The 25838-nt window shown below is 37.8% G+C and overlaps 1 protein-coding gene across 5 annotated transcripts in view; it reads left to right on the plus strand.

Moving 5' to 3' along the window:
• PHACTR4 (phosphatase and actin regulator 4) overlaps positions 1 to 25838 on the plus strand; it is a 105483-nt gene that overhangs the window by 28309 nt on the left and 51336 nt on the right. For 2 of the 5 annotated variants that reach the window (XM_058553418.1, XM_058553419.1), the window contains exons 1-2: positions 2442 to 2550; positions 5519 to 5572. The exons of 1 other annotated variant lie outside the window; for it this stretch is intronic. Coding sequence is in view for 1 of the 4 variants with exons in the window: in XM_058553415.1 (XP_058409398.1) it covers positions 5557 to 5572 (16 nt within the window). In the remaining 3 variants the exon portion in view is untranslated. Of the gene's footprint in view, positions 1 to 2441; positions 2551 to 5518; positions 5573 to 25838 lie in introns of those variants that run through there. 2 more of the 5 variants (XM_058553415.1, XM_058553416.1) reach the window with 2 other exon arrangements.

The raw sequence follows: 25838 nt of genomic DNA on the forward strand, positions 1-25838 counted from the left end.
TTAACTCTCCAGGACCCAGAGTTGCAGGGATAGGAAGCACAAATTCCCCAGGTGAGTCTTTGGGATTGATGATAATCAGAGTATGCTGTTTCTACCCTCCATTTTCCAGATCCATGTATTCTTCCTGTTGAAGACATAGCAGCATATTAAGGTCTTTGATTTGGGATATATATTGCATCCTGGAATGTGGTGCTCTTTTGTCATAAATTATTGCATTGAGTTGGTGCTTCAGCTGTGTATCAGGCCATTCTAGTGCTCTTTTAGGTTAGCAGCTTCTAGATGATGCTGTATATGATACCACCAGTAGATCTCATGGTCCTGGGCCCTCTCCTTCACTTACTTTACCACAGAATGGATCCCCTGTCATGAAATAATGTGATGTGGGTTGATGCTTACTGGTAGATTAAACATTTCCTAAACCTTCATGTAGTATTCACTGCAACCCTGAGGGCAGGAAAGGCAAGCCAACACCCAGAATATGTCCCTATTCCTTTCAGAATAAATTGTTCACCTCTCCAGAGTGAAAGGGGCCAAATACAGTTAACTTGCCATCCAGTGACCCGTTGTTTTCCTTAAAAGATGGTGTCATATTGGGAGCTTAGTGTTTGTCTCTGTTGCTGGCCATTTGGACTTCAGGCAGTATCAGTAGCGATAGCATCCTTGGTAAGTGGGAGTTAATGCTGTTGTCCATGCATAGTGTATATCCCTGTCACCATGACCACCTTCTTTCGTGTGCCCATTTTGTCAGCACTGAGGAGGCCATGACAAAAGATGGCTGACATAAACTGGTTGAGTCATTGTCTAGTTGGTTGTTTAGTGCCTCTTTCATGGTAGATGTTCTCTGGTGACTGTTAACATGTGATACAAAGATCATCAAATGTTGTGTCTACTCCTTTGTCCTCCTATGTGGCTCTACCCTAGGACCTCCTTCCCCCAATTGTCTAATCTTTCTCCATTTATGCCTCCTAACCAGCATGTCAGGACATTTGCCTATGAGTCTGCATATATTCTACCCTCAAACCACTTCTTTGTCCACACAAAGTAGATAATCACATGTCCTACCTAGAGCTCTGCCCATTGGGAGGGTCTTCCTTTACCACTGTCTTTCATTGTCACCCCGAGTGAGGCTGGAGTGCAGCCACTGTCCATTTTTGACTTGTACCACATACAGCCATCTGTGAAAAAGGTGAGGGTTTTTTCTTTGTCAGCTGGCTATAAGGACCTCCCATATGGCCAAAGGTGTATGCTGAGGGAGGGGCGCTTGTGCAACAGTAGCGGATGATATGAGGGTTTGGGCTATCTGCTGCTCATGCTTGTGACTTCTGGTCCTACTTGTGCTTGATCCTGGATGTATCACTTTCATCTTACACTGGATTGTTGCTGGAGCCACCCAACCTTACGACTTGGTGTGTCTCACAGAACCCAGGTCATGATGGGTGATTCTGGATGAATGGTCACTTGGTGTCCCATGGTCAGGTGCTGCATATCTACTAGAACTCCTACTAGTATGTTTAGAGTTTTTTTGCAAAAGGCATACAATTTTCCACTGCAAGTGGCATGGCCTTGCTCCAGAACCCCAGGAGTCTGTGTAGTGATTCTCCCATTGGGATTTGCCACAATACCATAGGATCTGCCAGGTTGTTTGCACCACTGCCTACACCTGCAGAGTTTTTTCCTGTTCTGGGCTACTCTCAAAACTGGCAACTTTTTGTGTCACCCATTATATAAGTCAGAGCAGTATTCTCAGGTGTTGTGCTTCCTTCTTAATGGTGGGAGATGCAAGATGCAGTTCTTTACTTGGATGCTTTTACTTGAATGGCATGTCTTATCGAGCCCCTGACTACTGGGCCTGTAAAAAATTTTACTGATATAATAGGTACCTGAATCTTTGTAGCATCTATCTCTCACCCTCTGGAGTGTGTGTGTCCTGTCAAGGCCTTCAATGTGCTATCCACCTCTTGATCATTTGACCCAATTAGCATGATGTTATTAATGTAGTGGGTCAGTGTGATGTCCTACAGGAAGTCTAGATGATTCATATCTTTTAGATTACTGTATTAGGCAAGACGGTGGCAGAATTGACATAGTCCTGTAAATGTATGCTGTAATTCCTTCCATGTGAATTGTTTCTGATCCTATTTTCTTATGGCAATTGAAGGAAAAACAAAAAAGCTTATTCCTCCATTCATTGGCTATGTACTGTGGGCTCCTGGGGCTGTGTTAATCTGCTCTAGCAAAGATACCCCATCTGGCATGGCAGTGCCAGTTGTGGCTACTATTAGATTGAGTTTGTGGTTATCTGCTACCTTCCCCCAGGATTTGTCTGGTTTCTTCAGGGACTACACTGGTGAATCCTGCATCCTTTAGGGGTGGAGCACTAATTTCTGCCATCTCCCCTTCTCACCCCTGTGATACAGTATTGTTTTGTTTTGTATTTATTATGTTTGCAGGTGGAGCAGCTTTAGAGGCTTCCTTCCACTTGGTCTTCCTCAGTGTGTCAACTTATCCCATAGGCCATCGACTCAAAATGGAGGTAGCACTAATTTCCGAGTATGTCTGTTTCAATTATACATTCAGGGGGCAGGGAAGTGACCACCAAGAGGGTCCACAGACCCAGTGGGCCCATTTTGTGCTAGATCTTGACCAGGACTCAGTTTATTTCCTGGTCCTTGTAAGTCCATGATGACACTTATGATGACTCCAGGTATCAATGTCAACCTGTCCTCAAAACGTTAGTGTTCCCATTTCCCCAGTTTATGGTTAGCTGAGTGAATGGCCATAAGCAGGGCCAACTACATAATTTGCATTCCCAGTACACCTGGATTGAGAGTGGGTGAGGGGGTTTGCCCAAAAGCACCGTGGCATTGCCAGCCCAGGCAGGGAAAGGATGGTCCGATGGGGCCAGAGGGTGTGGCCAACGGGCCACTCCTGGGAAGACAGGAGGAGGTCGACTGTGTGTGTGCTGAAGCTTCAAGTCTCTGGCAGGTGCTTCATTTTCCCCATCAGACTTCACTTACAGAACACAAATTCGTAGATAAAATTATTAAGAGTTTCAAGATAGCAATTACAGGGCATTAAACTTCAAGTGCAGGGACATTCTGAGTGTGGAGTCCCTGAGACCTATAGCATATGGGTCTCTTAGAGCCATAGGTTTCTCAGGGAATTGTTATACTTGCTTTGGTGTTGCAGATTCCTTTCTCCTGAGTACCTGGCCTCTTTCAGTCAATGGGTTCAGGAACTGAAACCGGCTCAGGTCCAGAAACTGGGCACATGATTCTGATTTTTTGTTGGGATGACCGCCCTCAATGTCCTGATCTTCCATCCTTGATTTCTTTTGATGTTACAGATAGAGAAGTGCTCTTATTGGCTGCTTGTCTGTTTTGCTTCTAGTGACGTCATGTTCCATTAACTATCTCCATAAATCTGTGAGTCAGGTCCCTTTGACTGCCCCTCTGACTTTGCTGGGATTTATGGTAATTGTGTCCATCTGGCTTCTAACAGTTAATACCATGGCCTGGTCTCCTTTGTTTCAGGGTCTTGTCATCACCATTGCTATCAGTGAGGTTAGTTTTGTAACAGCCTCTTCTATGGAGAACAGCTGTTAAACTTCTTAATGACACTGATGCCCCTCTCACCAGCACATTCCTTACGGCAGCCTCCCGGCCCCCAAAGAACATAACAATTTGATGGGCTTTCTGACTGTTTCAGCAAGCTTACTTCCTTGAGCCTTTTAATCCCTTCCTCCACTCTCTGCCACTGCAGTTTGGTATTGCTACTTTACTTAACATGGGCCATCAGTTTTCAGCTTTTGGGAAGCTTTCTAGTGGTAAGTTCACATCGTATCCTGAGGTTTTTACTAGAGTGTTAAATCTTGTATCTCCGGAGAGTAATTGATAACCTCTCCCTTTTCGGTCTTATGTTCTGGTCCTCACGTTCAAGCATCCTCAGAATTCAGTCCATGTGTACTCCCTTGGCCCCTGCCAGTACATGCTGGCTAAGTCTTGCTGCTCCCTTAAGTTAGAATTCCTTTCTGACCTGTCAGCCACACCTGGGCTGGGTTATGCTGTGACCTACTACAAGTTAAAGGAGGCATGGAGGTGGCAGATCCTAAGGGGGCATTATTGTTTTTCTGAGCAGGGTGTGATGGCCTCTGCAGTTTCTTCAAGGGAAAGGAGAGTGCTAGCTCTTATAGGGAGGGTGGGGCACTTTTGTAGTCTCAAGGGCTCAAGGAGTATTTGGGCATTTGAGATTTTGGAGGACTGTCAACTCACTTGTCTCCATCTCATGTATTAGGGTCTCATTCTTTCCCAGTCAGGGACCTGACGTTGGCATAGCATACCTCCCTTGGCTGTGTTAACCTTCTTTGGAGCTAGCCTACTCTGATGATTAACTCCTGGGCCTGGTCTTCAGCTTTTTCTGTCCTGCTGCCACCACAGAAAAGAGCCTCTTTGTATGTTTCCAAGGAAGCCTGTGGCTTTCATATTTGATGTGCAGTTGACTGTTAATCACTCTTCGCTTTTTGTTATCTTTTTCTAGAGCATCACTTGAGTTTAGCAATAGCCATTCAGTTCCATTGTCATTATAGTTATTGTTTTCCCGTTGCTCTTCAAGTGCCTGATACATCCAGTCAAGTAGATTCCGCAGATCCATCATCACTGTTCACCACTGGTGAAAGTTTAAGAATTGGACCAGCACCTTGTGCCAGGGATTATCTGTGTTACACCTACCACCAGCGATAGGGTCCTTATCACCCTAGGCTGTGAGTGATTCAACTCTGAAACCCTTTCATACTCCCAATTTTCTTAGATCACTCTTGGCACCAACTTTAGTAGATTGTGTTCTCTGAGAAGCAGACTCTGAATTAGAGTTTAGTATTCAGACTGTTTATTAGGGAATGCCCTTGGGATCAAAACCATGAAATAGATAGGAAGCAAGATTGGGCAGATTTGATCCTTGTCTTGATTAAAGAGTAAGGGGGGTTGGATATCTATACTTACAAAATTTTTTCAAAACATTTTTTTGTTTTATTTTCATACTTGAGCATTCTAAACTTACAACTTACTGAACCATCCTCCTGTATCTAAAATAACTTCTACTTTCTTTAGGCGAAACCAATTCTAAGATATTCCTCATCTCCTTTCTCAGGTGTTTATATGAGTTTTGTGGAGTTGGTTTTATTTTGTTTTGTTTTTACATAAAAACTTGCCTTTTTCTTACACTAGTAAATTCAAGATGGAGATTAGAAAGGGAACTTATTTGAGGAAACTGAGAATGATATATTTTAAAATGAAAATTAGCTTTAAGTGTTTTATGATATTTTTATATTATATATCTATATCTCAGCTCCCTTAAAACAAACCGCAGTTGGCAATATACTCACTTAATAAGTTGTACATTTCTATAATGCTCTAGTTTTAAACTATAATCACTGTTACTGAATTGGGTTTATTTTTTAAAAAACATAAAAGGTGATGAATTTTATGTTTTAAGTATATCGTTTACCTTTTTCTCTTTTTAGAAACTATACCCCACCTCCCTAAACTGGTTAATAGTGGCATGGAAGATCCATTTGGTGAGTATCACCTACATTTTTCTTAGTAAATGATAATTTGTGTTTCATCCTCACCTCCGTTAAAGCTTTAAGAGTAAATTAATTTTTTTCGTGTTCGGTATGCTGCTCTTTAGATTAGTGGTTCTCAAACTTTTTAGTCTCAGGATCCCTTTATACTCTTAAATATAATTGAGGGCCCCAGAGAGCTTTGTTTGATGTTTACTATATTAGAAATTAAAACTGAGAAATTTTTAAAATATTAATTCACTTAAAAATAACATTAAACCCATTATGTTATATAAATAATATTTTTAGTGAAAAATAAGTCCCAAAATAAACCAAAAAAAATAGCAAGAAGGGCCGGCCCCGTGGCTTAGTGGTTAAGTGCGTGCGCTCCGCTGCTGGCGGCCCGGGTTCGGATCCCGGGTGCGCACCGACACACCGCTTGTCGGGCCATGCTGAGGCCGCGTCCCACATACAGCAACTAGAAGGATGTGCAACTACGACATACAACTATCCACTGGGGCTTTGGGGGAAAAAATAAATAAATAAAATTTAAAAAAAAAATAGCAAGAAGAGTGGCATTAACATTTTTGCAAATCTCTTTAATGTGTGCTTTAATAGAAGCTAGCTGGATTCAAATGTCTGCTTCTGCATTCAGTCTGTTGTGGTATCACATACCCTCTAGACTTTGGAAAATTGACAGTACAGTTGGAAGATAATGAGAATGAAAAGGCAAATAACATCTTCATATTATTATAAAAAGTAATTCTAACCTTGCTATTTAGGAATCCCCGGTGGTCTCTAGACCATGCTTTGAGTGCTGCTTGCTGCTCTAGAATGTTAGTTACTTCAAATAAAACAAAGAACCACTTGGCAAGTTAAAATAAGAAATTTTAAATTCTCTATCTTGAACACTTAGCAACTTATGTATTTGGTTGAAAATTTATTCTGCTAATATTTCCAAAACAAGTGTGTTTTATAGTGCTTCATTAGTACTTGGCCAGTGAAAGGTACCCTGGAAGTAATCATAATAGCAGGGAGGTACACTGTTTCCAGTAAGTTTGCCTGTATTTCATATTTTACCTAACAACATGGTTAAGGGAATATAAATCTAGATAGACAAAAATTTAGTTTCTGCCTTTTTGACTAAAAAGTCAGTTACTGTGTATTGAACCTTGTTTTCCTATTGACTCGAATTTGAAAGAGAGATACAGTCTAGGATATCCATTAACAGCAACAAAAAAACTGTTATAGACTAGAAAGACTGTTAGGAAGTACTTCCCGTTTAAAAAATGCATCAGCAAAAAAAAAAGAACCAGAGATATTTTCCCTTGTTTAACCTCAGCAAGTTGGAGGAAGATTTCGATTCAGGCATTTTGTGATTCTTCACCAAATGGGAAGAACTCTGAATCTTGTTTCATGCCAGTGTAACTTGAAGAAGTAAAGTAAAAATGTTACTAAGTTTATGTTCTACTCATGCCCAGTTACCATAGATGACTGAGGTTAGGCTCTTTGGGCTACTGGTACAAATAATCAGATAGCTCAGATTAATAGCTATTGTCTTGCTTTGAGAAAACTGCTGTTGAAAACCTTGCAAGATCCAAATTTCTCCTCTGATTTTAACAACTCTTAATGGCTTCTTTAGGACCTTGGCTTTTTTTTTTCCTGAAAGGTACTTTACATCCAGTTCATTGGTGAAATCTTTAGTTTGAACACTAGAGGGCAGTCAGTACTTTATTCATGAACCTGTAGTTTCATTCCCAATTCGTTAAGGGGATTATTTATGAACAATGTGGTAAATTGAGTTGATTTTAGTTGCCTGGTGACAAATCCTAAAGAACATGTCCATATGACAAACTAGAGAAATGTATGACAACTCCAAAGCTTTTTACTAGAAACTTATTTTTTCTCTCTGACTGACCTCCTTACCTCACCTAACTTAAGCATAATTTAAATTTAATTTAATATAACTAATTAAATTTATTCTTAAACTAATTAAATTTAAACGTAACTTAAATTTATAGGGCCGACCCCGTGGCTTAGCAGTGAAGTGCGCAAGCTCCGCTACTGGCGGCCCGGGTTCGGATCCCAGGTGCGCACCTACGCACCCCTTTTCCGGCCCTGCTGAGGCCGCGTCCCACATACAGCAACTAGAAGGATGTGCAGCTATGACATACAACTCTCTACTGGGGCTTTGGGGAAAAAAAAAAGGAGGAGGAGTGGCAATAGATGTTAGCTCAGAGCCAGTCTTCCTCAGCAAAAAGAGGAGGATTAGCACGGATGTTAGCTCAGGGCTGATCTTCCTCACAAAAAAAAAAAGAAAGAAAGAAAAAGTTTGTTTTGTGCTAGTAAGAAGATTTTTTCCTCTTTTACTTTGTCTTGAAATTTGTAACTTGATTACCATTTATATCATAATGTGGATTTTAGAGAAAAATGGGAATGATTTATAGTTATATATTTAACAACCAGAATCCTTCTTTGTGTCCTCCATTCTTTCTTCTAAATATTATGCTTATTTTTTTTCTTACTTGCTTATAAAACATACATATGATAAGAATTTAGTTTACTGAGTTATGGTCCACTCAATGCCATTTGACAAAGAAAAGAATTCTAAATGTAGGATGAGTTTGTTTCTAAGAAGATGGAGCTCCTGTAAGATGGGCTGAGAATTTTGTTACAATTAGGTTAGCTAACAGTTATGCAGATATATTGAAAAAAAATTATTCGTTTCATCCTGAAAATAAAAGTGAGGGATTTATACCCGTCAAGTTCCAGTGGGACAGACAGACATAAGCCCTCTAGGACTTTTCCTACATGGACAGATGTTTACACATTTCATTATATAATATTTAAAAATCATATTTGTTAATACTACCACTGGTCTCATCAGAAAAGTCTTTAAATATTGAAAAGCTGTCAAGCTCACTCTGGTAGATATGTTTTCCAAAATTCTAATTTTCTCTTGAAAGCCTAACTTATATCACTTGGCAATAAGTACTGTCAGTTTTCTTCGTAGTGACAGGCTTACTTCATTCAATTTTGAGAAAATATCTGTCAAATATCTAAGCTTGATTAACATAGTTTGTCATTTAACCTTTCAAGTAAAAATGGCATTTCATGAAAAAGACTGGCTAGTTTAGCTTGCAGTTCAATCACACCAAGTGCCTTTCCTGAAGGTAATCATTGTACTTAAGTATATGTTTTATGCATACTTACCATTTCCTCACACATAATAATAAAAAGGCATGTACTGAAGGGTTGAGATTTAGTAAAACTAATAATTTTACTGCCTAATCAAGGACCTTCTTAAATTAAAATTGGCATTGTTTTTAACTGCAGTTATATAGTAGTGAAGAACATGAGTCCTATGGAAGTTTTGTGCCACTGCCTTGATTTGTGTTTAGGTACCAGCAGTTTGTTCACCATTGCTTTTGTACCATCAGCACAAGTGTCAACACAGTGAAAAAGACAAATAGTTCTTTAGTAGTATTAAGTATATAGTTGTACCTCTTGGACTCCTGAAAGGATCTCGGGGATCCCCAGGGATTGATGGAACCAATTGCTTGAGTTTCCAGAGGTTCACCAAGTCTCTTCTATGGAAGTAAAGCAACTTTGGGCAGAGTCAAGACTTAGTCCTGGAAATTTTACTGGGCAGAGCTTGGGTGTGGACCAGGTCTTGGAGATTTGGCAGAAATATGGTCAGAGGGAGTGAGCAGCGCTGTGGTTTCTCCTAAGTTGACCGTGACCTACCTACAGCTTTCAGGAGTAGGGTAAAGAACACTTCTGTGGGATGAAATGAGTGTTCAGAGCTTATCAGGCTGCTGAGTGTTTTGAGAATAAATTCATCAGTATTTAGTCAAGACAAGCTGAGGGCCAGGCTCACCTGGGCACTATGTTCTTATCTTTAAAAAGAGGATAGAGGAAGATGGGCACAGATGTTAGCCCAGGACCAGTCTTTCTCAGCAAAAAAAAAAAAAGAGAGGAGGATTGGCAGATGTTAGCACAGGGCAGATCTCACAAAAAAAAAAAAAAAATTAAAATAAAAAGAGCATAAACAGCAGCAGAGATCTTGGTGATGACAGCTTTCAGTGTGTCTCTTGAGTCACACTGCTCCAATCTGGACATGTGTCTCTGTGTAGTATACAGCTGTCATCCTGGGATATCTCTATTCACCTGGGGACTCTGCTTCTCTCCGTGGTGGCTCTCTTGTTTCCTCTTTCTTGACTGCCAATAGCTTCTTAATGTTGGGCCTCCTGCAGTACTTCTCTAATTTTTACTTCTTTTTCCTTTAGCTCTACCTCCTGGAAGAGTTCTTCATCTTTATCTTTAATTATAATTTTCTTTTCTACTACTACTATTATTTTTAGTTTCTAGGAGGTCTTTTTTATTCTGTGAATGTTTATTTCATAGTATCCTTTTATTGCTACAACAAATTTTCTTTTCCCTACATCGTCTCTTTTCCCCTAAAGTTGTTTTTCTCTGTTTTGATATCTTTTATGTTTGAGTTTTCCTCTGATGTCTAGTAATAATTAACTGTCGGCTCGTGATTAAGAGTGCAAAGCTTTAAATTAGAAGCTTTAAATGTGTAAGCTGGTTGCCTTTGGGCCTTATTGTAGGGTGAGCTTCTTGTCCCTACTGTTGAGGAACATCCCTACATCAGTATCAGGGTCTAAGGAGCAGAGTCTTCTCATTACTTTTTAGACTGTAAGGAGTGGAGAGGACTGGGGGAGAGGGGACGGGGTTGCTGCATTCAGCATTAATTGTGCATGTGTTCACTTAATTCCCCTCAGTTTTTAGTACTATATTCCCACCGTCAACTGCCTTTTGTGTCCTCCAGTCCAGAGACCATTCATTTTATCCCTTCCAGAAAACAGACTTCCAGAATTCTGCCAGGGTTGATGTGGACAGACATTCAAGGTCATGGAGTAGGGAAAGTGAACAAAGGAATCAAACAGCTTTTACCCTGTTTCTCCTTATTTTATTCCCTTCCCTTTCATCCCCCTTTTCAAAGGGACATGGTAGAATATAGTGAAAGTATTGTTAATCTACATTGGTATATGCTACCAGTTTAAAAAAAAAGTAATTGCTACACTGTAGACAAGTCCTGGGAAAGGAAGGGTCCAGAGAAGATATGTGAACAATTTATGCTACTGTGATGCTTCATACCCTGCTGCTTTTAAAGGGACTGAAACCCTGGTGTATGAAACTTCTTAAGGTTTGTTGGGGTAGGAGAGGATCTGTATACTAAATTGCCTTCCCAAAATGTTTTAAATCTTCTGACTACTTCATTAAGTTCCTACATACCCTCCCTTCCACAGAAGTGAATACAATTTGTTGAAAAATATTTTTTGTTATGTGTTTGATGAAATGATTATTTAATGAGGTAGGTTATTAGTATGAATCCTGAATTTGAAACTAGTTGCAAAGGCTTTATTCAGATGCTTGGTATTGTGGCAACAAATTTACAAGATAGTGTCTCCTTTAGATTTGAATTTGTATTATATAGGAAATATGAGAAGCAGTTTGTTACAGTAGAAGACTGTAATTGACAAATAAAGTCAATTATTTTCTTCCTCCTTGTGTCTGAATTTGTAAACCATTCCTATGTTATAAAGGGGTTTTTCCTAGCTGTTCAAGGACATTTGTTAAGGAGCCATGCTCAAAGCTAATGCACTTCATATCACAGTTCATGGGAAAAAATTTTGTGATGTTTTGTTGTTACCACTTGAAGCTCAAAATGTGCTAATAATATAGTCCTGCCCTCCCTTCTCTTTAAGAATGAAGGACAGAATATGAACTTAATTAGTTTTGAGATCCTTAGGGTGTAGGAGATAAATTCCTCTGGAATTAAACAATGCCAAAAATGATATTAGTTCTATTTTTTTCCTGTGGTTTGGGCAGAAATTTAATATAGCATTATTACAAATATATATTAAATATCTTCTGTCATCTTATTTCTTGATAAGTCTATAAACTTATGGAGGGAGAGAGCTTTTTACTGTTATATCCCACTACCCAGTAGTAAGCACACAATACATATTTGTATGTATTTCTTACGGTGGTTTAAAATTTTCTGCATAAGATAGAATTACCAATCTTAAGGGAAACCAGAGTACACAGAACACCAGTTTCTATAAACTTTAATAACACAGACGTCATATAATTTTTTTTTTTTGTCAATAGAAGACGACGAGCCATAATAGCAATATAGGCCTGAAAAGTAGTAATGCCGACATTCTGGGCTATCTCCCATATCCTCTCACCACTTTTCATCACTTCTGACTACTGCTTACTCCCTAGAAGATCATAGCAAGTGTGATAAGTTGACCAAATGTGTAGACTGGTTTCCATCTAAATTTATTTCTACATACTAAGCCCTTATCAGTGTGTCATGAATCTCTGCATAGTCAATGAAAATTATAAAATTATAAGAATGAAAATTAAAAGGGAGCAACAGGAGAGATAGATGGCTCTAACTTATCATTTTATATCTGCCTATATGGTTTGCATTTTCTAATTATGTACATGTATTACTTTTATTTTTCAAAATGTAAACGAGTTTTATCTGAGTTGAAGGGTTAAGGACATTTTTGTTTTTTCTTTATATTTCTCATTGTTAAAAATAAAATATATAAAACTAATTTCTTAAAGGAGGCAAAAGAAAAAGACATTGTTAAAAGGAATTAAATAATGGTCACCCTACATGCACAGCTTAACTGCTATACCTAGAATAACCACATTGCATCTCTACATAATGTGACCTTTTAAAATATAACACATATTTTATTTTTCTTACGAACTAGATTCAACCTACCCTACCAAACTCCAGCACAATTCTCTCGTTCCTCATCCATTCATTTGTTCAGTAAGCACTGAGCAAAATCAACAAGGCAGCATATCATAACAGTTAAGCTTGTAGGCTCTGGAGGCAGACAAACTTGAGTTCAGATCCTAGTTCTGCCATTTCTTGACTATGTCCTTTTGGGCAAGAGAGTTACTCTCTGATCTTCACTTTATCTGTAAAATAAGCTTATGAGGGCCGGCCCCGTGGCTTAGCGGTTAAGTGCGCGCGCTCCGCTGCTGGCGGCCCGGGTTCGGATCCCGGGTGTGCACCGAGGCACCGCTTCTCCGGCCATGCTGAGGCCATGTCCCACATACAGCAACTAGAAGGATGTGCAGCTATGACATACAACTATCTACTGGGGCTTTGGGGGAAAAAATAAATAAATAAATAAAATTATAAAAAATAAATAAAATAAAATAAGCTTATGAATTTTGCCTTTCCCACAAGGTTTCTATAAGAATTAAATGAATTAATGCTTGTAATTAATTCATTACAAGCATGTAGTAAACATATAATAGCTGTAATATCCTAGGCACTAAGGGTGTAAACATGAATAAGACATGATCCCTGTTCCTATGGAGCTTTCAGTCTGGGTTAAGCAGTTACAAGGTGCTCTCTAGGATTCTTTTTTTTTTTTAATAAGTCAAGTTAATTGAGATACAATTTATATACAAAAAAATTTACCCTTGTTAAGTATATAGTTCTATTTTTTGACAGACATATAAGATTGTGTAGCCACCACCACAATCAAGATGAAGAGTATTTCCTTCACCCCAAAAAGTTCCCTGCTTACCTTTTTTGTGTGTGTGAAGAAGATTCACCCTGAGCTAACATCTGTTGCCAATCTTCCTCTTTTTCTTTTTTCTCCCCAAACCCTAGTACATAGTTGTATATCTTAGTTGTAGGTCCTTCTAGTTCTTCTGTGTGGGATGCTGCCTCAGCATGGCCTGACGAGTAGTGAGCAGGCCCACACCCAGGATCCGAACCAGTGAACCCCGGGCCACCGAAGCGGAATGCACGAACCCAGCCACTCGTTATGCTACCAGGCCAGCGGTTTTTTTTTTTTTTCTTATTTGGGGAAGATTCGCCCTGAGCTAACAGCTGTGCTAAGCTTCTTCTATTTTGTATGTGGGTCGCCACCACAGCATAGCTTGATAAGTGGTGTACGTTCATGCCCAGGATCCAAACCCACAAATCCCGGCTGCTGAAGTGGAGCACGCCAAACTTAACCACTATGCCACGGGACCGGCCCCCCCTGCTTACTTTTTATAATCAGTCTCCTCCCTCCATCCCTAGCTCCTGGCGACCACTTAAATCTGAGTTCTGTCCCTTTTTCCATAATGTTATATAAAAAGATTTGTATGATATGTAGCCATTTGTGTCTGGTTTTTTCACTCAGCATATTGCTGTTGAGATCCATACATATTGTGGCATGTATTAGTAGTTCATTCCTTTCATGCCTTTTGCAGATATCATATAGTTGAAATTATACAGTACGTACCCTTTTGAGATTGGCTTCTTGCACTAGGTAATATGCATTTAAGGTTCCTCCATGTTTTTCATGGTTTGATAGCTCCTTTCTTTTTAGTGCTGAATAATATTCCATTGTGTGGATGTGCCACAATTTATTTACTCACCTACTGAAGGGCGTCTTGGTTGTTTCCAAGTTATGGCAATTATGAATAAAGCTGCTCTATACATGGGTGTGCAGGTTTTTGTGTGGACCTCAGTTTTCGTTTATTTGGGTCAATACCAAGGAGTGTAATTGTTGGAACGTATGGTAAGACTGTGTTTAGTTTTGTGAGAAACTGCCAGATTGTCTTCCAAAGTGGCTGTACCATTTTGCATTCCCACTGGCAATGAATGAGAATTGCTGTTGCTCCATATCCTCACTAGCATTTGGTGTTGTCAATGTTTTGAATTTTGGCCCTTCTCATAGGTGCATAGTGGTATCTCATTGTGGTTTTAATATGCAGTTCCCTCATGACTAACAATGTTGAGTAACTTTTCATGTGTTTATGTGCCATCCATATCTTTTCTTGATGAAATGTCTGTTTGGGTCTTTTGCTCTTTTTATTTATTTTTTTTTTATTTTAATTTTTGTTTATTGCAGTAACAGTGGTTTATAACATTGTATAAATTTCAGGTATACATCATTATACTTCTATTTCTGCATAGATTACATCATGTTCACCACTCAAATACCAATTACAACCCATCACCACACACATGTGCCGAATTATCCTTTTCGCCCTCCTCCCTCCCCCCCCCCCTTCCCCTCTGGTAACCACCAATCCAATCTCTGTCCCTATGTGTTTGTTTATTGTTGTTATTATCTACTACTTAATGAAGGAAATCATATAGTATTTGACCTTCTCCCTCTGGCTTATTTCACTTTGCATAATACCCTCAATGTCCATCCATGTTGTCACGAATGGCTGGATTTCGTCGTTTCTTATGGCTGAGTAGTATTCCATTGTGTATATATACCACATCTGCTTTATCCATTCGTCCCTTGATGGGCACTTAGGTTGCTTTCAAGTCTTGGCTATTGTGAATAACGCTGCAGTGAACACAGGGGTGCATGTATCTTTACACGTTGGTGTTTTCAAGTTCTTTGGATAAATACCCAGCAGTGGAATAGCTGGATCATATGGTAGTTCTATCCTTGATTTTTTGAGGAATCTCCATACTGTTTTCCATAGCGGCTGCACCAGTTTGCACTCCCACCAGCAGTGTGTGAGAGTTCCCTTCTCTCCACATCCTCTCCAACACACGTTGTTTCCTGTCTTGTTAATTACAGCCATTCTGACAGGCATGAGGTGATATCTCATCGTAGTTTTGATTTGCATTTCCCTGATAGTTAATGATTTTGAACATCTTTTCATGTGTCTGTTGACCATCTGTATATCTTCTTTGGAGAAATGTCTGTTCAGGTCTTTTGCCCATTTTTTAATTGGGTTGTTAGTTTTTTTGTTGTTGAGATGCTTGAGTTCTTTATATATTTTGGAGATTAACCCCTTATCAGATGTATGGTTTGCAAATATCTTCTCCCAATTGTTAGGTTGTCTTTTCCTTTTGTTGATGGTTTCCTTTGCTGTGCAGAAGCTTTTTAGTTTGATGTAGTCCCATTTGTTTATTTTTTCTATTGTTTCTCTTGCCCGGTCAGACATGGTGCTTGAAAATATGTTGCTAAAACCGATGTCGAAGAGCGTACTGCCTATGTTCTCTTCTAGAAGTTTCATAGTTTCAGGTCTTACATTCCAGTCTTTAACCCATTTTGAGTTAATTTTTGTGTATGGTGTAAGGTAAGGGTCTACTTTCATTTTTTTGCACGTGGCTATCCAGTTTTCCCACCACCATTTGTTGAAGAGACTTTCTTTTCTCCATTTTATGTTCTTGGCTCCTTTGTCAAAGATTAGCTGTCCATAGATGTGTGGGTTTATTTCTGGGCTTTCGATTCTATTCCGTTGATCTGTGTGTCTGTTTTTGTGCCAGTACCATGCTGTTTTGGTTACTATAGCTTTGTAGTATATTTTGAAATCAGGGAGTGTGATACCTCCAGCTTTGTTCTTTTTTCTCAGGATTCCTTTAGCTATTCGGGGTCTTTTGTTGTTCCATATAAATTTTAGTATTCTTTGTTCTATTTCTGTGAAAAATGTTGTTGGAACTTTAATAGGGATTGCATTGAATCTATAGATGGCTTTAGGAAGTATGGACATCTTAACAATGTTAATTCTTCCAATCCAAGAGCATGGAATATCTTTCCGTTTTCTTTGTGTCTTCTTCAATTTCTTTCAGCAATGTTTTATAGTTTTCAGTGTACAGATCTTTCACCTCTTTGGTTAAGTTTATTCCTAGGTATTTTATTCTTTTTGTTGCAATTGTAAATGGGGTTGTATTCTTAATTTCTCTTTCTGCTACTTCGTTGTTAGTGTATAGAAATGCAACTGATTTTTGTATGTTGATTCTTTTGCTCTTTTTAAAAATTGGCTTGTTTTCTTATTGTGTTGCAAGAGTTCTTTACAATAGTCCATATACAAGTTCTTTCTGAGATACATGTTATGCAAATATTGTCTCCCAACCTGTGACATGTCTTATTAGCAGAAGTTTTTAATTTGATGAAATCCAATTTTTTCTTTTATGGTTAATGCTCTTTGTCTTTTAAGAAATCTTTGCTTACCCCAAGGTCACAAAGATTTTTCTCTATTTTTTCTTCAAGATATTTTATAATTCTAGGTTTTCTATTTAGGGCAATGATTACTCTCAAGTTAATTTTTGGATATAGTATGAAGTTGAAAATATTCTCTATTGTCCACTGAATTACTTTGACACCTTTATTGAATTCCTGATGAAATGGGTAATTTTCTAGGAAAATATAGTTTACCAAAGTGACTCAAGAAATGAAAATCCCATATAGAGTAATATTTATAGAAGAAATGTTAAAATGTGTCTAAGCCCAGGGGCCGGCCCCGTGGCTTAGGGGTTAAGTGTGTGCGCTCCGATGCTGGAGGCCCGGGTTTGGATCCCGGGTGCGCACCGACGCACCGCTTCTCCGGCCATGCTGAGGCCGCGTCCCACATACAGCAACTGGAAGGATGTGCAGCTATGACATACAACAATCTACTGGGGCTTTGGGGGGGAAAAAAAAAAACCACAATGATGAATTTAAAAAAAAAAAAAAAAAATGTGTCTAAGCCCAGTGGGTTTTATGGGTAATTTCATTCATTATTTAAAGAAGCAGATAATTATAATGCTATATCAACCACAGAGAAAAAAAGTAGAGTAGAGAAAAAGATAGAAAATATACTCATGTATTTTATAAAATTAGCAAAATCTTGATAACTAGAAGCTAACAAAGATAGTTCAAAAATAAAATTGACATTTGTCCTGTCTCACTTAATTAATATAGTTGTAAAACATCTATGTAAAGTACTTGCAGATTAAATCCAACAAATCGTTATTATATTTTTTTCTGATTACAAAAATAATACATATTTCTTCCAGAAAAATTAGAAAATATAAAGTGGTATAAAGAAGAAACTCTTAAGTCATGCTTGATCTTTCCACCCAGTGGTAACTACTGATAGCATTTTGATATATCTACTTTCGTGGTTTTTTCCAGAGCAGTTACCTATACATATAGTTACACATTTTTAACACACTGATTTAGAACTGCTTTTTTCCGAATTTGATATGTCAAATCTCTGAGTATATTATAAGAATATGACCAACAGGATTTCTTTCAGGATCTAAGGATATTATATTAAGGAATCTATAAATAATAATACATTAGTACATCAATAAGTCAAAAAATAGCAGGAAAATGATATGCTCATCTCTGTAGATGACAGAAATTTTTGATGAAATTCAACTATTCCAGCTACAAGCTTTTATTATACTAAGAGTAGGATAATTCATTTTTATTTTTAAATAATATCAAGCACCTACATTTCTACTAAATTGATTTAAAAATTGGTAACACTAAGACATATTTTGTAAAAGTTAGATACAATCTTCTTTGACCACAACTGCCCATTGACGACCCATAACCTGAATGTTGTGTATATCCTTTTAGTTCATTTTTTTCTTTTACAACATACTTACGTACTCCTTAAATATGATAAAGAATAGCTCTCTGAAACCAGCAGACACTACGACACTTATCAGTGAAATACTGAAGAAATGTCCACTAGAGCAAGAACAAGACAAGAATGCCCACTGTTACCCTTATTTAACATTATTTTGGGAGTTCTTAGTGCAATAAGATAAACACTGATTAGTAATATGGTTCCAATAATGAACAAGATAATTATATATTTGTTGGCCAATATTAGTCTCTCTTCAGAAAAATAGTCCAAAGAAAATCAACTGAAAAAGAGTTCAGTAAAATGGTGACTAAATGCAAAATAAATGTTCAAAAATGAATCATTAAAAATGTATATATACAAGTATAATAAATTATCAAAAAGCTAAAGGGATTAAAAGTCATTTACAATAACAACCAAAATTATAAAATAGCTAGGAATGATCTTAAGTACATAATCTATATGATAAAACTAGAAATTTGCTGTAGATGAGTAAATAGATGTGTCAAGAAATGGGAAAAATTATTAGTCATTTATTACTAAATTTACAATATAGGTTTAATACAGTTTTAATAATTCAAGTGAATTTATATTTGCTTTTGATATTTGACAAAATGATTATAAAATATAACTTAGAAAAAAATTAAAGTTAAGTAATTTATAGACTGCCCTTTTTGTTGATTTATGATGCCATTTTGGTCAAGCTAAGTTTTGTAAGGTCTCGAGTGTGTTTTTGGTCTATGTATTCTGTTCTGTGGAAACATCTGTCAATTTTTACATCAGTTTCACATTGTGTTTATTATTATAGTCATATTTTAAAATCTAAAGTATTATCCCTTCATTATTCTACTTTTTCAAACTTTTCTTGGCTACTTACCTTAAAAAATAACCTTAATAAAGAGCAGTATGCACAACACAGTGATTATGGCATATTCCTATTTAAAAGCGTGTATTATTTTTATTTAAAATAAAAACGTTAAAGTTCTTGTATTTTTTTTGTGTGTGTGAGGAAGATCAGCTCTGAGCTAACATCCGTGCCAATCCTCCTCTTTTTGCCAAGGAAGATCGGCCCTGAGCCAACATCTATTGCCAGTCCTCCTCCTTTTTTCCCCCTTTTTCTCCCCAAAGCCCCAGTAGATAGTTGTATGTCATAGCTGCACATCCTTCTAGTTGCTGTATGTGGGACGCCGCCTCAGCATTGCCGGACAAGCCGTGCGTCGGTGTGCACCTGGGATCCGAACCTGGGCCGCCAGTAGTGGAGCGTGAGCACCTAACCGCTAAGCCACGGGGCCGACCCCAAGTTCTTGTAATTTTTGTTTTAATATTAAGTGACAAGTAAATTTCTTTAAATAAAAAATGTTTTTCCTCAACTTTGTTTCAAATTCAGGTTAAGTATAGTGAATGGAATTTAAAAGTTGGTAATGAAACTAATATGAACATTTCTCTTAGGCAAGGAACCATTCGTTTCAAAACAGCATCACTGGTTAGCTTCTTGTGGCTGCTCAGAGTTCACTCATGTTAAAAATGACCTTTCACGATAGAGCTCAAAAGCTCTATCGTGAAAGGTCTCAAAGTCAGGATAGTTTTTACAAGATTGCAATTTGAAACATTGTGAAGTCCAAAACGTGCACACACACACACCCCTCCCCCATAATGGAGGCTTCCATTAAAAGAAGGTAATAGTAGTATAATGGACCAACTTGTGGAAGGATGCTGATGGCCTTCAGTTCCTCACTGAAGATTTGTGTTTTGTTTTTTCCTCGTTAAAACAGTGTTTATCTATCTACTGGTAGCCAGGATGACATCAGATCAGATTGTAGTCTGTAGCTACAGCTTTCCGTTTTACCGCTGCATAAAAAGATTAAACACTACATTTGACCTGACTGTTAAGACATTTTAAAATTTCATATTTAAATTTCTTTTAATGATCTGTATCTTCTGTTTTTCTTTGATCTCCCAAAAGAATTTAAATGCTGTAAAACATGTGGGTCTGGCTGCTTTATTTTGTCCGTTTTTCCCTCAGGGATCAGTCTTTTCCCTTTTCAATTTAGAGCTCAATAATCAAAGGGCTTGAATAGCAAGAACCCTTAAGAATTATGTCTTCAATAGTAAAAGAGAAAAGTGATACCAGAGAAAAGACATTCTTGCCAGGATGAGGAGCTTGGCTTAATACTAAATGTGTGTGCTTGTTTAGTTCTGGGTATAATCTCCTAATGTATACAGGGCCGATGACTTAGCATTGGTTACAATGAAGTTCAGTTAGTTCTGCTTGATAATTTATTGTCATACTCACTACATACCATAACCCCAACCAAAATGTGAAAAGGTGGGTGGATGGATGATCAGGTGGCTGACTGATTCATTAACTCATTCAGCAAATTTTTATTGGCATACTGCTCTAGCTGCCGTGAAGGAAAAAAAAGAATACAATAAAGTTTCAGCTCGCAAACAGGAGGTTAAGAACTATTAATGTGAGGCAGAATGAATAAGTGTTTTTACATGGATAAAAATAGTTGTGTTATTGGGATTTCATGCCATGTTATTCAGCATAACTTGTACTTAAGGAAATTATTACAACAAAACTTGCTTGTATAGCACCTGTATTTCCTTTTCTGTATCTGTATTCTTTGAACAGTTTAGTAGTGATTTCTTTAAGGAGAGTTTTTTGTTTTATTGTTTTTGTCATGTATCTAACAGAATTGGTGAACATGGGGAAAGAGGAAAAACTAGAGGCTTCCTAACTACCTTAGAGAGTATAGATCGACAGTACGTGGTTGATGGAAACCTACTTGTATATTGCTAGTAATAATGCCCCCAGTAGCGTAAACGTGGGTTAAAGGTGTTGTAAACCTATGCTTCAGTAATTTGGATTTCTCATGAGACATGGGCTGGAATATTTTCGTTGTAAATTTAGTTTGAGAAGTAGTAGAAATGTTTCTGTCCCAAATAGCCAACTTCTCTTGATTAAAGACCTTTCATTTATTTTCTAAGAAATTCCTTTAAAAATTTATTTTGTGGGGACGGCCCAGTGGCGTAGCGGTTAAGTTTGTGCGCTCTGCTTTGGCGGCCTGGGTTTTGCAGGTTCGGATCATGGGCGCGGACCAACGCACCGCTTATCAAGCCATGCTATGGCGGCATCCCATATATAAATTGGAGGAAGATGGGCATGGATGTTAACCCAGGGCCATTCTTCCTCAGCAAAAAGAGGAGGATTGGCAACAGATGTTAGCTCAGGGCTAATCTTCTCACAAAATAAGTAAATAAATAATTTATTTTGTGCTATGAAACATCATTCTTGTTGATGGTCATATTGGAAATATCAGGGATGAGCTAAGAGAACCAAGTTTTGTTTTTTTAATATAACATTGTCATTTTGGGCAATTCACATAAGTGCTCTGTGCCTGAATTTTACTTTTGTTAAAAGTAATACCTCCTAGAATTTTTATAAGGTTAAAAACAAATGTCCTTATTTAAACATGTAGGAAGTACTGTGTGAATTCAAAGTATATTTAGGTCTATAGTGTAGTAGTTAGGAGTGGAGATTCACATCCAGATTACTTAGATATGAACTCTAGCTTTGCCGTTTACTAGCTCTGAACTCCTTGGACAAGTTTACTCCTGTGTGAGTCAGTTTCCTCATCCATTAAATGGGGTTAATAAATGATATCCTTCTTAGAGGCTTGTTGTAAGAATTACACAAGTTAATACATGTAAAACACTTAGAATAGTCCCTGGCATTATAATACATGTTCATTAATGTTAGCTATTATTAGTCATAGAGAATGGGGAGGAGGAATATACGGAAAGTTGAACTTAGTTTATTTTTTCTAAATTTTAGCTTTTTCATCAAATTTTTTGTTAGAGATGTTCATATGTAACAGAGTAGATCATTTTGAACTTAGTATTATTTTACTTGTTTATGTTCTGATTTTTCTGATGGAAACTTTTACGATTTAGTGAAATGATCAGAAACCAGGAAAACAGGAATGTAGGGGAGAAGAAACAGACCAGAAATTAGCTTTGAGTGATTAAAAACTGGTGGTGCTACTTTAGTCCCTGTAAGTATTCTTCTTAGGAACTAGAAGAAAAGCAGAGCTATTTTTCTAAATTAGTTTTTTATAAATCTAAAAGGAGCTATAATTAAAAGATTGTGTTGCTGTAAGCATTTATGGAAGTGAATTTATAATAACATGTAATGCATAGCTAGCAAAATAATTTCAATTGTGTCTGTCTTTTTCTTTCCTTTTTGTCATGATACTGTTCAGTAATTTATTATATGTTCATTACCTACAGGCCTGGCATGTTTCCCAACATAAATACACCATAACCGGGGGCTGGCCTGGTGGCGCAAGTGGTTAAGGGCGCGCACTTGCTGCAGCAGCCCAGGGTTCGCCGGTTGGGTCCCCGGCGCGCACCGATGCACCGCTTGTCAAGCCATGCTGTGGCGGCGTCCCATATAAAGTGGAGGAAGATGGGCATGGATGTTAGCCCAGGGCCAGTCTTCCCCAGCAAAAAGAGGAGGATTGGCAGATGTTAGCTCAGGGCCAATCTTCCTCACCAAAAAAATAAATAAATACACCATAACCTGAAAGGGACACTTATAGGCTAAATTAGAGAAAAATCCTATTCTCCTTTTGCCTCTTTCCGTTTTTTTCAAATATCTATTGAATACCTACTATGTTCTGAGCAGTATGTTACTTGTTGAGGATATAAAGACAATTTCTGTTTTCAAAGAATGTAGGGGAGACAGTAAGTGGGCCAGCCCCGTGGCTTAGCAGTTAAGTGCACGCGCTCCGCTACTGGCAGCCCGGGTTCGGATCCTGGGTTCGGATCCCGGGTGCGCACCGATGCACTGCTTCTCTGTGTCCCCCATACAGCAACTAGAAGGATGTGCAACTATGACATACAACTATCTACTGGGGCTTTGGGGGGGGGGGGGGGAAAGGAGGAGGATTGGCAATAGGTGTTAGCTCAGAGCTGGTCTTCCTCAGCAAAAAAAGAGGAGGATTAGCGTGGATGTTAGCTCAGGGCTGATCTTCCTCACAAAAAAAAAAAAAGAGAGACAGTAAGCAAATAGATAATTATAATAAAAGTAATATGTACCCCTATATGTAGAAGTATATTCAAGGTGACTTTGGAGCATAGAAGAGGAGTGCCTAACTCAGTCATAAGTGTAGAAAGGAAGATGTTCAAGGAAGGCTTCCCAGAGGAAGTGACACACAAACTGAATTTTAAAGGAGCAGGAGTTAACCAGATTAGGGAATGTGAGGAGAGAGGACATTCAGGCAGCTAGAACAGCAAATGCGTAGGTAGACAGACCTGGGCTTAGTTTAGGAACTCCAAGTGGTTTAATAGGTCTAAATATGAGCAGACATGGGAAAGTGGTGACAGAAAAGACTAGATAGGTCAGGTCTTGAAGGATTTTTTGTAAGCTGTGAGGAACACTATTAAATTTGTGTTGTTATAAAGATCCATGTGGCACCACCGTTGAGAATAGATTAGAAAGAGACAAAACTGGAGGCAAGTAAGAGGAAATTATTACTGCCCCAAACACAAATAGGAGGATATCAAATTTGAAAGCTGTGTTCCACAAACAGATTCTGTCAGACTGGGAAGATTTATAAAATTGTTGAAAGATACAGAAGACTTTTTGCCCCAAGTGAATAAATCCCAGAAGAATCATTTCAGCCCTTTATGTTTTTGGGGTTTTTTTCCATACATGGAAAACAAAGAATAAAGTGCATTTGAATTACTGGCTGCAGCAAGTTTGATAGAAACACCATTTATATAGTCATCCTTTTTTTCTCCGCAGGAATTACTGTTCACTCATAGTGTAACCAGGTGTTCATTACTCAGAATTTTTATTTAGTAGAAGATGAAGGCTATATTCTCCCGTACATGTACTGGAAAAGAATGTTTAAGGAGATTCATTGTTAGAAATTTCTTGTATTCCCACTGGATATGTGGCTGAATGTGAGTAATGTTTAGATTTCTTTGTCACTCACTTAAAGTGAAGTTGAGGGCCAGATGAGTTAGAAAGAGTTATGAAAGAGAGAGAAGCAAGGAGAGAAGTGGCAGTGGCTAATAGTCATCTCTCTTGAGTCACCAGCAATGAATGCCACTTTACTGGGGAACATTTCACGTGTTTCAAAACTCTGTGATGGGCAGCTTCTTGATTTCTCACTGCTTAGTTTCTACACATCATTGATACCTTCTGGTTCCTTAATAGAGGCCAATTGGAACTTTTATGAATATAATGAGGTTTTATTAAGTACTTTTTTCTTTAAGAGTAAGACTCCTCAATCACTTTTACTATAACTACATAAAATCTACCTTCAGCTTGTGAAAAAGTACTGTTTGGAGTAGAAGGAATATTAAATGGATGGCTAGTAAGATGGAGGTTGTTAATTTTCAATTGCTAACAAATGGATATAATTCTCAGTAGGTCTTTAAAGTGAAATAAAACCATTCTTCTTCTTGAGGCTTTGAATTGTTATTAGTAGTTAAAGAGTTTAATGAAGTGTTACTAGAAAAAGAAGTAGTATTTCAGTTGCTAAAGAGTGTAAATACCTCAGTAGTTTGTACTGAATAAAAAGAAACATTTTTTTTTTTAGTTGTCAAGGTTCCTTCAGAGTATACTGCCTTTAGTAGTTAGTCTTTAGTACTTGGTGCCATGGAAAATAGACACCACATGCTGATGAAACGTGGAGTTATGTTTCTTTTGTTATTACTGGAAGACTTCTAAGTGTGCTTTAAAAGTCCTTTAGGTTCAACATGTCCAATCCAACTTTCTGCAATGATGGAAATGTTCTATATCTATGTCCAGTGTGGTAGCCATGTGTGCCTATTGAGCATCTGAAATGTGGCTAGTACAGCTGAGAAATTGAAGTGCAAATTGTATCCAATATAAATATATTAAATATTAATATAAATATAAATAATCATATGTAGCTAGTGACCACAGTATTGGACGGTGCATTCTTAGATATTTGAGAACTGAGCAGCACATTCGATAACCATTACTTCAGTGACCAGTCACTAAAATATACTATAACTAATATTTATTTTTAGTACATTTGGAAATTTTGCTTTTTATTTTGCTTCTGTTAGAACTGAAAGAACTATAGTATTAGGAAGATGACAGAGAAAGTTGATTGAGGGATTAAATTTACTTTATGTCTTTATTTATATGTCATTTTCTCATTGAGGCCCTTCTGCTCGTACAGTTTATAATTTAGCACTCTGTCTCAGCCCACCGTATTTCCCTTTCCTGAATAATTTTTCTCTATAGCACTTATCACCATGTAACATACTAGAAAGAGGGCCTGGATTTTTCCCCCATTATATTCACTGCTGTGTCCCCAACACCTGGAACAATACCTGACACTTTAGAGGTGCATAGGAAATATTTGTGGATTGAATAAATGAGGCTTGTGGTTTCCCAATAATAATAATCCAATTCATTAAACATCTATTTTGCATTATATGGCAAGCATTGAGTTAAATTAGTTATATGAAGTGCACCGTGGCCGCTGTTGTTTTCCCTAATAAAACATTTGTTAGAGCCATTATTTGAAACAGAACATTGAGTTGTTTAAATCATTGGTTTGTAGAATTTCAGAACTGGAAGGAAGCTTGGCAATAATTTAATTCTACTGCCCGAAGTCACGTAGTGGTTTAAAGTTCCATCAATGTCATTTATATCCTCCTCTCACCTCTCTTTTTCCCTCATCTCCACAACCTATAAATCTTTTTGCTCAGTTATTTTTTTCCACATTCTCTCATCTCCATTCATCTAATTCTCACTTTTATCTAGGCTGCCTTTCCCACTGACTCTACTGTACTCCAAGGA

Source organism: Diceros bicornis, chromosome 13, assembly GCF_020826845.1.
Source record: "Diceros bicornis minor isolate mBicDic1 chromosome 13, mDicBic1.mat.cur, whole genome shotgun sequence".
Classification (NCBI taxonomy): domain Eukaryota; kingdom Metazoa; phylum Chordata; class Mammalia; order Perissodactyla; family Rhinocerotidae; genus Diceros; species Diceros bicornis.